The sequence below is a fragment of the Hyalella azteca genome, unplaced genomic scaffold, assembly GCF_000764305.2.
Source record: "Hyalella azteca isolate HAZT.00-mixed unplaced genomic scaffold, Hazt_2.0.2 contig1897, whole genome shotgun sequence".
Classification (NCBI taxonomy): Eukaryota; Metazoa; Arthropoda; class Malacostraca; order Amphipoda; family Hyalellidae; genus Hyalella; species Hyalella azteca.
The window spans coordinates 40,198-52,514 of NW_025932191.1; the positions used below are offsets into that span (position 1 = coordinate 40,198).

The window sequence follows — 12,317 nt, forward strand, 5'->3', positions numbered from 1 at the left end:
CAATGAAAATTTATAGATAGATAGTCAATTTAATGCTATAAATCCTGTTATCAATCATCAGTACTTATACATTGATTTGTTGTACAATTTACAGTAATAAGCTGGAAACCTATAACTTCAATCCCCCATAAAAATTTTAAAATAAGAAAATCATCAAATGTTTTAGTACGACTCCGTAAATGTTTTCTTTGATCCCGCCATAGAAAACGAAAGTTTTTGGCAAATACTTTTTTTTTTACAAAGGTCGTTCCCTGCGAGCTGCGGGTTTCCCGTTAAAGGCAGGCAGGTGGAGAGTTGATCTTTTGGAGAGCAGAAAGGAAATGCCTGGACTTCTTCCCTCCTTGACCTGAAGAACGTGACGAATTAATGCATATCACACGTTAAATACGGCCTCTGCGATTAGGCCTTTAATATTACCAGTAGTGTGATATGAAGGTTTACTCAAGCGAGAAATTACGTCAACGGAAATTAAAACTATTGACATCTGACTCGTTAATCAATCAAAAACTTGTCGGTTGGAACAGGACTCATTCTATCAGAAATCTTTTACGCTATTTACTAGGAGAGATCAGCTGTATCGGCAGACGCCGTACCTACATCTAGGGCAAGGAAATAAAAATTATGAACTACTGAAACATAAATGATTAAGCGTAGAGAACGATTCGAATATGAATGATCACTGAAATAATTGATGATTCGTGATTTACAGTTAATGATGCAATAACTTGCTTAGAAGAAAGAACACACCAGTCACTCTTAGGTCATTGCCATGACATGTGGAACTAATTGTGACTTTGCTATAGTAACTCAGCCCTTAGAAAACTCCGCTATTATTCCTTTGTCCGGATTGTGACAATGCGCATTGCCTCATTGCCATTGTCGGCAACACAAACTTTTACCTGCCAGTGTGCTGCCTTCATTACAGAAATTTCTGGATCAACAAATATCGACGAATGATTCGTCTTTTGCATACATATAATCTAACATTCTTGGAAAAGTATGTAAAGATCATTATCTGATGAATATCATTAACTCAATCAGTTGAATAATATTTAGGAAGTTTCCATCACACTTCCAAGGACATAACATGGAAAGGTAGCCAGAAATATTTGCGTTAGCCCTACCCTAATCTCTGTGACCGACTGCCCCAAGAGTCAGTGTGGCCACTGGCATTGTAGTGAGTGGTTGTGTTGCAAAACATTCTCCGTAACTCCGTCACAGAAGAAACGCCTACCTCGTTCTAGGAAGCTTGTAACCAAGCCCTCTCACATCTCATGTTTCTGGGGCATTTATTTAAGCTCAATTAACATCATACACTATTATTTTACCACCAGAAAATTTATTATCAATAAAGACTCCTCATACGGCGTTTCAATGTCAAGACAGCGTTGGTCAGTCCACGCTAAGTCGAAAAAAAAACAAATCAGAAAAACTAAGCCGCGTCGAAGCGCACACAGAAAACCTCGTGTTGAGGTCCCTGAACTTTACCTGTCCAAAACTCTGCCTCTGGAACAGAGGCTCAGCAACATGGCCGCTCATGAGACGATTAAATATTAAATATGCACGCATTTTAGTTTCAATACTAGCGAGTTGCTCTGATTTACGGCATGGGAAATGCGAGGCGTTCATTGGTAAAATAATGAACTGTGGCCTCAGTAGTGAACTGTGGCCTCAATAGTGAACTGTGGCCTCAATAGTGAACTGTGGCTTCAGTAGTGAACTGTGGCCTCAATAGTGAACTGTGGCTTCAGTAGTGAACTGAGGCCTCAATAGTGAACTGTGGCCTCAATAGTGAACTGTGGCTTCAGTAGTGAACTGTGGCCTCAGTAGTGAACTGTGGCCTCAGTAGTGAACTGTGGCCTCAATAGTGAACTGTGGCCTCAACAGTGAACTGTGGCCTCAACAGTGAACTGTGGCCTCAACAGTGAACTGTGGCCTCAATGCAGTGACGCATTATAACGCGTGCATTTACGCATTTAATTTTTAAAACACTTCTCTTTAACTTCACTTATTAACTTATTAATAAGTGAAGTTTCTCTTATTAATAAGTTAATTTAATATAATAATAATAATTATTTCTCTTATTAACTTATTGTTTGTTTGCTTGTCTGTCTGCTACAAATCTTATAATAGATATTTAACACACTTCTACCTGTCAAATCGATCTGAAATTTTGCACACTTGCGTACAGTCGGAGACAATTCATGAGTCAATTGAGAGAATAAATAATTTTGAAAATTTAATTTTTTATATATTAAAAAATTTAAAAATTAATTTTTTAATATTTGAAAAAAAAAATTGAAATTCATTGTACGTGTGTAACATCGGAGACACTGGCCTCTTAAAGAGTTGACTTAAAAAGTAATTTTTAAACGTATATTATTACCATTATTTATCCTTCTGTTTCAGGTTCTTTATTGTTAAGTTTTTAGTACTTAATTACTCTGGGACAACAGATCTGATAATTTATATGCATATCGATATAACGTGATTCATTTTTTATTGGTCAAGTTCTGAAGAGTGGCCGACATGTCGGAACAGTTCCCGACAAGCACCGCTGTCCCGACAGCCATCATCCCGACGATCAGCGGGGCGCTGGTCCTTGCCATGGACCCGCCAGGTCGGGCCGACGCTCCCGACACGGTACACGTCGGGCGCGGCCGACGGCTTAATTCAAAACATCGTCGGCGGAGGAAATCGTCAGGAGATTTAAGAAGAGCCGAAACCTTAGCGTGTACTGGAGAACTTAACCCAAGAGGGGTCAATTCAATGAATGAATGTCAACCCTGCAGGGTTGAAGGAACCAACAACAGCGTCCCAGCTCCTAGTTCACGCGTGGTTGCACAAACTAGCTTATACCCTGACGTACAAAGTTCTTTTCCACTCGTAGACAGCGTTCATAATCTGTCACCTTCAGCTAATGAGAGACAACATTGCCCTGTATCACATTGGCAAGGTTCTATTCCATCAGTTAATAGACTTCTTCCGTCCATCAATTCCACCTCAGTGTCTTCAAAGTTAGACTCGGGATTTTCAGATTTAAATTCATTTTCGATTCCAGTTGCCAAAACCGGGTTCCCCGTTGGCGATCCCAACCTCTCTCCTCCTACCCAAGGGTCTTTCGAGTCTGTGATTCCTTCTACTCATAGTAGGATTAGCAGTAGAGTTAGTAGTAGTGTTAGTAGTAGGATACAACGTATGGCAGATAGGGTGAATAACAACAAAAACTGTCGTTTGTTTCTTTGGTTTATGTCGGTATTGTGCGCTGCGAACATTGTATTCTTCATCCTCGCGTACGACAAGGTGGTCGAAATGGTTGCTGTTAGCCAGTTGGCACTACACGAGTCCGGAGCCAAGTACGAAGCCTGGACGAAAACGCCGATGCCAGTCTATTATAAGGTGACCATCTTCAACCTGACCAACCATGAAGAGTTCATGGCTGGGGAGAGACCACGGTTACGAGAGATAGGGCCTTACGTTTATAGGATGATGGACGAAAAGGTGAATGTAACATTTCACGATAATGGCACTGTTACGTACAGAACTAAACCTACATACTTCTTCGAACCTGACCTATCTGGCGGCACGGAGGACGACAAACTATACACTGTCAACATACCTCTCGTAAACGCAGCTGATGCCGTCAAGGACAGTCCCTTTCTGAAGACGATCATCCAGTACGCTGGGATCATCCACAACTTTGAAACCATACGACACTTGACCGTCATGGAGCTCTTGTGGGGCCACACGTCCAAAGTTCTGGACTGGGGGCGCCAGTTTCAGGACGTTCCTTACCCGCATCTGAAGTTTGGGCTGCTCGCAGGTTTCAACAACTCAGCCCAAGATTCTTACACGATGTATACGGGGGTGAACAACCCTGAGAAAATGAATTTTATTCATTCCTGGAACGGTCGAACCAAACTGAACTTTTGGGAGGGTGAATCCTGTAATAGAATTTTTGGGACAGATGCTGGTGGGTTCAGTCCGGGCGTCAAACCATCAGACGAACTGTGGATTTTCAACGGTCAACTCTGCAGGAGCATCCCGTTGGTATACCAGAAGACCGTGAACCGGGGTGGTATCAACGCCTTCCGGTTCGTGCCTCCGAGAAACGTTTTCAGTTATGGACCGAAGAACCCCCAGAACTCCTGCTACTGCTCCCAGGGGCGCTGCCCTCCCACTGGGGTCCTGGACATGAAGCCCTGCTACTACGGAGCGGCCATCGCTTTCTCCTTCCCGCATTTCTACCAAGCGGACTCCACCTTGCGGCACATGGTCCGGGGACTCAGGTCAGTTGATATTGTTAACTACAATGGCCTAATCGGCCCTGGTCTCACTGTTTACATTGTGGTTTATCCCGCACATCCCTCACAAATTACAGTTATTTATGTTCACATTATTGAAAATTTTTATGTTTACATTTTATTTTTATTTTGTATATTTGAATATGTCCATTTCCCCGCCAGTTGCTCTTTGATCTACTCTATTTTTCTTCTTCTTATCTTTTAGGCGCATTCCACGCATTTGCTTCAAAATTTATTGCATTAATTACTAACATTTACATCATTTGAATTCAACGCAAATTGATTAAATAAGGAAAATTAGTTAACTCTGCTTATTATTAACTGGAGAAAATTTGTTACGTTAACGAAGGTTACGCCAATGCCGGTTTCCGGGTAGAACGAGGAATCCGCAGCCTTGTATGAATATTCTTGTCGAATTCGTCATAAGAAATTTAACTAAAAAAATTGAATGCTAGTATCATGCTGATCTAATAAATATGTGGCATGACTGCACGTGAGATAAAGGAAGCGTCTTGAGTAGTCTTATCAGAGCCGCTATCAGCGATAGTGTCACGATAGGCAGAGGACGAGCCAGTCCAACGCTGGTCAGGGTGAGGCTATCAAGTGTCCCTTCTATACCGCCGTGGCATCACGAAACTAGTGCATAATGGTAACAAACTGTTAACTATTACCATTGCATATAAACTGAACATCACCACTCTTGCACCAACCATAAGAATAACGTTTTACAATACAGAATACAACCGTCTTGGTTGTATTCTCCAAGAATACAACCATCTTGCTTCAATACCTAATAGTGTGTTCATGTGCTGAAGATAATAATAGGTACTCTAGCCCGAGTGATGATGCTAGTGCTCACTGCTCAAAGAATAGGTACTCTAGCCCAAGTGATGCCGGTGCTAAATGAATACTAGCCTAAGTGATGATGTAAGTGAAAAAATAATAGGTACTCTAGCCCGAGTGATGCAAGTGCTAAAATAATAGGTACTCTAGGCCAAGTGTTGTGCTAAATCATCACTTATGTCATGCCTGCACCCCGCCATTTCAAGGTAGACCGTCTGCCCAGCAAACACCGCGTGCAATAAGGTATCAGAGGACGGGGGAGACGTGGCACTAGATGTGTTTTGTTCATAAGATCATAGAGGAGAACAGTGAACCGCACACGTTTGTCGGCACTCAAATAAAATAGCTTCTGCTGTCCGTTCAAATTATGTTCTAGGTTCAGTGTGTTCACAATTTTAATTTTCAATGTAAGCCGATCCAATACACGACTGAAAAGAGAATTATTAAATAATTAATCATTTCCATTATCCGCATAATAACGATCACTTACTGCCTCGTATTGAGCACAATCAACGGACAAAAGCCGATCCAATGCACGCGTGAAAATATTATAATTATTAAAAAAAATTAATCATCAACATTATCCGCATAATAACGATCACTGATTGCCTCTTATTGAGCTCAATCAACTGATAATAAATAAGTGATGGAAGGTGAAGGCGACGCTCTGCTGACCGAGGGGCAGCTGCAGAACAAACCCCACCCTACCCGGAGGAACCTTCCTCCTGTGCCCCATATACCCAACAAGCGGTCCCGCTGCCGACGATGCTGCTGCAGCAAAACCTGCTCCATCATTGGCTTTATTCTATCGTTGACTCTTGGACTGACGGTTTACTTCACGCCCTATTTCGAGGAATCTGTGAACGTCTTCGTCTTAGGGCAACTACCCTTACGAGAAGGTTCTGTGCGAGCCTCCATGTGGATGTCGGGCAACCCACCTCTACTGTACCGTATGTACGTTTTCAACTTGACTAACCCGCGTGAGTTTCTGGCTGGTGGTCTACCTCGGGTGAGAGAGTTGGGGCCTTTCACTTACGATGTTTCTGAAACCAAAGAGAATGTCGTCTTCAACGGCAGCACTGTCACGTTTCAGTCTAAGCCGCTGTTCAAATTCAGAAGCGACTTGTCTGTACCAGGAGGAGAAGATATTGTGGTGCACACTTTGAACATCCCTCTTGTGAATGCGGGGGAAATGACCAGAAATATACCGCGGTCCTTTGGTTTTTTCCGAGATGTTCTTTCCTTTGAGAGCATTCAAAAATTGACTGTTAAGCAACTACTATGGGGGTACAACTCGCGTTTGCTGAACGTCGCTAAGAAAGTCCAAAACATCCCATACCCTTACGACCATTTCGCGCTGCTAGCTGGTAGAAACTACACCCTGCAGCCAGTCACTACCATTGACACCGGCGTCGACAACATCAACTCTGTGAACCAAGTTCTCTCCTATGACTGGCCTGGACCAAGGCAAGGATGCAACGCAGTTTTCGGAAGTGACGGATCGGCTTTTGGACCAAAAATCAACGAGTCAAGCATCTTGTTCATTTACAACGGGCAGTTCTGCCGGTCCCTGCCATTGGTTTTCTCCAAGTTCTTAGTAGAAACTCAGGGGTTGAGGGCAATGAGGTTCACGTTGCCCCAGGATGTCTTCAGCTACTCGGATGAAAACGGACAGCAAACTGGGACTGATTTCGGCAATTCACGGTACAGAAAATACCTCGCTCATCGAACACCGTCTAGAACTCCATCATCCGACGGCTCTGGAACTTCATCAGGAGATACTGGTTCTGAATTTAAAGTAAACCTATCGTCAGGAAGAATTCGGTCCCGCAACCTCAACCGAACCCAACCTCCCGACAACCCCTTCTTTCAACGCCCCGACACGAAGCCCTACCCCGTCTGGCTGGACGACGCCAGCCTCCGCTCTTCGAGCCAGCGCTTGAAACGCTCAAAAAGGGCAACCGGCTCACCGGAACCCGGTTATGTCTCGACAAAATCCAGTTTAGAATCTCTGGAACCCAATTTGCGCACCCTAAAGCGCAGTTTAAGGAATGTAGAACCCGGTTCCATGCCTTCAGAACCCGGTTCCTTGCCTTCAGAATCCGGTTCCATGCCTTCTGCAGAACCCGGTTCCATGCCTTCTGGACCGGGCTCCAGAGAGTCCAGTTACAAGGCGGTGTACGGAGGAGACAACAGGTGTTTCTGCGACGAGGGCAGGTGTCCTCAGGACGGTATATTGGATATGAAGAAATGCATTTTTGGGGCGCCTGTGGGGTTCTCCTTCCCCCACTTCCTGCATGGGGACCCCACGCTGGGGCACATGACGCGGGGGTTGAGGTGAGGAATCTGGGGTCAGAAATTGCGTTGATGATCAATAACTCGGGATCATTGGGGGACATATTAATCCTCGCTATGAATAATAACATTGTGACTATTTAGGTAGGAATAACATTTGGACAATTTAGGTAGGAATATGGGGCTATTCAGTTAGGAATAACAATGGGACTATTCAGTTAGGAATGGGGGACTGATCAGGTAGGAATAGCATAGGGACTGACCAGGTAGAAATAACATTGTAGCGAGTGTGTAGCGTGTTTATATCGTTCACACAAACGCCCGCTGTGTGCGCGTTTGTTTAGAGCGCCACTCAGCCTTGATGAAGTGCACGCCTCACCACCACCGACGCGCCAGATATCCCATATATTAATTAAATTTTTATCTAATGATCATTGATCAACAAATATACAATTAAAATATCATATATATTATATAATATTATCATATATATTATATTGTATTATTATTAATAATACATATATTAATATAGTGCCTGTCTTAGAAATGTAAAAGCGAAGAAAACGCCACAAACGCTCAGCATATCTCATATTATATTATATTATATTATATTATATTATATTATATTATATTATNTTAGTTTAGTTTTAGTTCACGATTTAATATTCCGAGCACGCGACTCGGGAGATGGCCTGAGCGCTGTGGATGGCCACATGGCGCTGTGGCACGGCCACGTGGTGCTGTGGCACTGCATGTGGCGCTGTGGCATTGCCATGTGGTGCTGTGGCACTGCATGTGGCGCTGTGGCATTGCCACGTGGTGCTGTGGCACTGCATGTGGCGCTGTGGCACTGCATGTGGCGCTGTGGCACTGCATGTGGCGCTGTGGCACTGCATGGGGCGCTGTGGCACTGCCACGTGGTGCTGTGGCATTGCCACGTGGTGCTGTGGCATTGCCACGTGGTGCTGTGTCACGGCCACGTGGTGCTGTGGCACTGCCACGTGGCGCTGTGGCACCGTCTTGTGGCACTACCGATATGCTCAGCGGCTGACAATCAAACAATCGGTCGGCACGTAGGCTCGGCCAACGCTGAAAAAAAACGCAAACCGCTTCTTGCTCACAGCTTCCCCATTCCTCCCCTCTCTCCCTCTCCTCTCCTCTTCCCTCCCTCATCCCTCTCCTCTCACTCCCCCTCATTCCATTGCCCGGTTGTACCGTAACATATGCCACTAATGCCACTGATGCCATTTATGGCAGTGGCACAGTTTAGGAGCTGCGTCGTGCCTTGGAAATGAGCCACTGACGTCACACATCTGGCAGCGACTGTACAACACAAGCAATAACTTCTGTATAGTTTGATGAATAAATAAAACTTTATTATTTTATTTCATTTATTTATTTTATTATTTATTTCAAATTTTTATTTGTTTATTTTAAACTTATTAATTATTTTAAATTTATGTATAATAAACAAGTAGCTTTAATATTACTTGTATCAGGAAAATCCAATATCGTGAAGAGCTCTAGAAGGAAATATGCATCGATAATCAGAGATTTTTTATCATAATCAGGACGACATCACATTAGGTCCCGCAGGTCCCGCCATCACCTCAGGTCCCGCCATCACCTCAGGTCCCGCAGGTCCCGCCATCACCTCAGGTCCCGCCATCACCTCAGGTCCCGCAGGTCCCGCCATCACCTCAGGTCCCGCAGGTCCCGCCATCACCTCAAGTCCCGCAGGTCCCGCCATCACCTCAAGTCCCGCAGGTCCCGCCATCACCTCAGGTCCCGCAGGTCCCGCAAGGTCCCGCAGGTTGTGTGATCGTCTTCATCGTCGCGCACGTCGTAAAGTTTTTCCTTCTTTTTTTTTTCGTGTGCGCGACGCGCAGCGCTCGAGCACAGCGATGAATTCCTGCGAATGACTTCGCGTCAGCGGCAGCCTGCGCGCTTCACTAGCTCCTTCTTTCACTTTATTTTAGACTTATACCTCACTTTTGATTTTCTAGAGTAAATATTTATGCACTTAAGCGCCTACATAAAGTAAAATAATCTAAATTATGATATCATTTTCTAACGTCTGTCCCTCCCACAGACCCGACCCTCACTAGCACAACTAACGTCTGTCCCTCCTAAAAGGCCCGACCCACGCTGGCACTTCTAACATCTGTCCCACACTAGCACAACTAACGTCTGTCCCTCCCACAGACCCGACCCTCACTAGCACATCTGACGTCTGTCCCTCCCACAGACCCGACCCACACTAGCATTCTAACGCTTGTCCGTCCCACAGACCCGACCCTCACTAGCACATCTAACGCCTGTCCCTCCCACAGACCCGACCCTCACTAGCACATCTAACGCCTGTTCCTCCCACAGGCCCGACCCACACTACTATTTCCTCCCACAGACCCGACCCTCACTATCACTTCTAACGTCTGTCCCTCCCACAGACCCGACCCGGCCAAGCACAGCACGGAGTTCGACATCTTCCCCGACCTGGGCATCCCGCTGCGGGTGAAGTTACGCATGCAGATGAACGTCGTGCTGGACCAGAACCAAGCGCTGAGCCGCGCCCGTCACTACGACCTCATCTATCCCATCTTCTGGTTCGAGGCTGGCATTGATAGCCTGCCCCCCAGCCTCGTCGGTAAGCTTCAGATGGCACAGGACCTGCCGCCCCTCATGAAGCAGATCTTCGTCGTCGTTTGCGGGGTCCTGACTGTCGTGTTCCTGGTGCTCCTGATGGCGCAGACCTTCGTGGGGTGGTGCAGTAGCGGCCTGAGCAGCCTGCGCAGTCGTCGCAGTAAAGACAGCAGCAGCAATGACACAATAACGACCACCCCTGAGTCTGATCATTCACTCCCGGCACCTGATCACCCAGAGATCGGGTTCCCCCAAACTGGATGCTACACATCGTTCGCCAGCCCCCAGCTCTCCTCTAGCGACGTGCCTGACCAGCTCATCGACAGCCACACACTCTTGCCGCCCTACAAAACCTCCGCACGACTCACTGCTCCTGACTCAGCCGACGCTTGCACAATAGTCGGCAAGAGGAAGCTGGTGGGCACAAACTCCTTGTTGGGGGAGGGCAGCGTGACACCCGAGCCCTCTGAAGCTCATAACTTGTACCCACCCGAGTACAGCTCTGTGGTTGCCCTCAGCTCTGTTGAACGGAGCGATTCTTCCCGGTCCTCCAACTCCTCTCTGAACTCCGCAGAGGTGCACCAAACGGCGCCCTCGTTTGCAGTTACCAACATCAGCGCCCCCAACGAAACAGGTCGAGTCGTCAGTTGTCAGCCTGATACACGCCACTCACGTGCCCAAGCGAACCTGACAACGGCCACGCAAGTCAGCAGAAGTCAGGTGCCGACGATGGACCCAAGTTCCCCCAGTTACACAATGGAACACAAGCCCATCTTATCTGTCCCTCGGATTGTCCAGGAATCATTGAAAACAAGTGCACCGTTGGCCTCACCGGAAGCCCCAGATGACGACCATGACGGAGTGAGTGTTGCCCCGTCTGCCCCAGGGTGCTGCTCAAAAATCAGTGATCCTCTCGCCACGTCTTCCCCTCATGTCACCCTGGAGGATATCCCCAAACCCTGCCATGATGACGGTGTTGCATACCATTCCCCTCCGCCCCCAGGGGCACGTCACCTCGGGGGAGTTGACAGTATGGCTGGACAGCCTCTCGTCTCATCCCCAAGTGGCGGGGCCGTCAGCTCTAGACCCCAAGCTCCTCCCCACCTCGCCCCACCACTTGAGTCTGATCTCTGATGGGGGCTATCAGCAGCTAGACCAGCCATCACTGACGTGGTAGTGATGACGCGTTCTGGTGACATGTGCCTCAACATAACCTATATGTATACGGTCAAATCTTTGCGTTAATTTTATATCTCTTACGGAGACATTAAAGGAGCCATGAGTTTAAGTGAACAAACAAATTACGATGGAGCTTCGAAGTTCGAACTAAAACATTACATAAGTTGTCTACTGCTGCCAAAACTGGAATTTTGTGCCAAATTCGTGTTCCTAATCTTAAATCTGTCACGTGTTTCAATATTTTCGACGCATGTTCTTTTTGAAGACAGACTCGTTCATTTCTTTTTACGTCCTGACATTAAGTCGTGTTTTTTTTTGTGGTTAAAAACGCAGACGAGAAACTCGTTGCCGTCTCAGAGATGGCTGGATCCATTATCGTCTATAGCTTTATTATCATCCATCGCTTTTTGTTCTATTGGAAGTTTCAATTTAGTTTCTTCATGACTGGCTGCTTCTTATCTTATCATGTAGTATCAAAAATTTTGATGAGCTCACGCTTTATTTAACATAACATAACAAAATGTCTATATAACATAACATAACATAACATAGTGATGTCGGCGCTGCAGAGTAGGCCTGATGTGGCCTGTCGCCGATTCTTGTACTTGTCGTGCCTTGTTCACAGAAAAGAAATATTTCACGGCTGCTATGTACACCATCACAACCACAGTAAACATGTGTAATAGTTTACTGCGTTGTATCTCGTTAATGGCGCAGGGACCCCGAAAGAATTTCGAAGAAACACTTAGATTCAGATCCGCATTCAGATTTTGATTTTGACTTTACGTCCTTGTCCTCGCCGTATTGGTACCTACGTGAAATCGACACTTTTAGACCCACTTTCGTACTTCCAGCCCTGCTACGAAGATGAAATTTTGGCCCATAATAGAGCCTGATTTTAGATTGACGAATCAAAAGTCGGATCCCCAAAATTCCCCATGGGGAAGACACAAATCCCCAAAAACGAATAATTTTTTCAAAAATTCACCAAAAATCAGCCGTTGCTTGCACGCGCCTCTATCTTGGCTCCTTTTCTTCTCATTGGTTGGGGCA

The 12,317-nt window shown here is 45.8% G+C and overlaps 1 protein-coding gene across 1 annotated transcript; it reads left to right on the top strand.

Annotated features, from left to right (window-relative positions):
• The first annotated feature begins 2,414 nt into the window (after window positions 1-2,414).
• On the top strand, window positions 2,415-11,780 carry LOC108669700. The gene is made up of 4 exons (XM_047884375.1): window positions 2,415-4,289; window positions 4,863-4,894; window positions 5,801-7,484; window positions 9,893-11,780. The coding sequence occupies exons 1-4, from the start codon at window positions 2,530-2,532 to the stop codon at window positions 11,217-11,219; spliced, it is 4,803 nt and encodes a 1,600-aa protein (XP_047740331.1). The 5' UTR covers window positions 2,415-2,529; the 3' UTR covers window positions 11,220-11,780.
• The last annotated feature ends 537 nt before the right edge of the window (window positions 11,781-12,317 follow it).

Bases quoted from the DNA above. Each gene is read 5' to 3' on its own strand.
- LOC108669700 (XM_047884375.1), top strand. From the start codon at position 2,530: ATGTCGGAACAGTTCCCGACAAGCACCGCTGTCCCGACAGCCATCATC. The intron at 4,290-4,862 runs GTCAGTTGATAT...GTGTCACGATAG, and splicing joins CACATGGTCCGGGGACTCAG to GCAGAGGACGAGCCAGTCCA. The intron at 7,485-9,892 runs GTGAGGAATCTG...TCCCTCCCACAG, and splicing joins CACATGACGCGGGGGTTGAG to ACCCGACCCGGCCAAGCACA.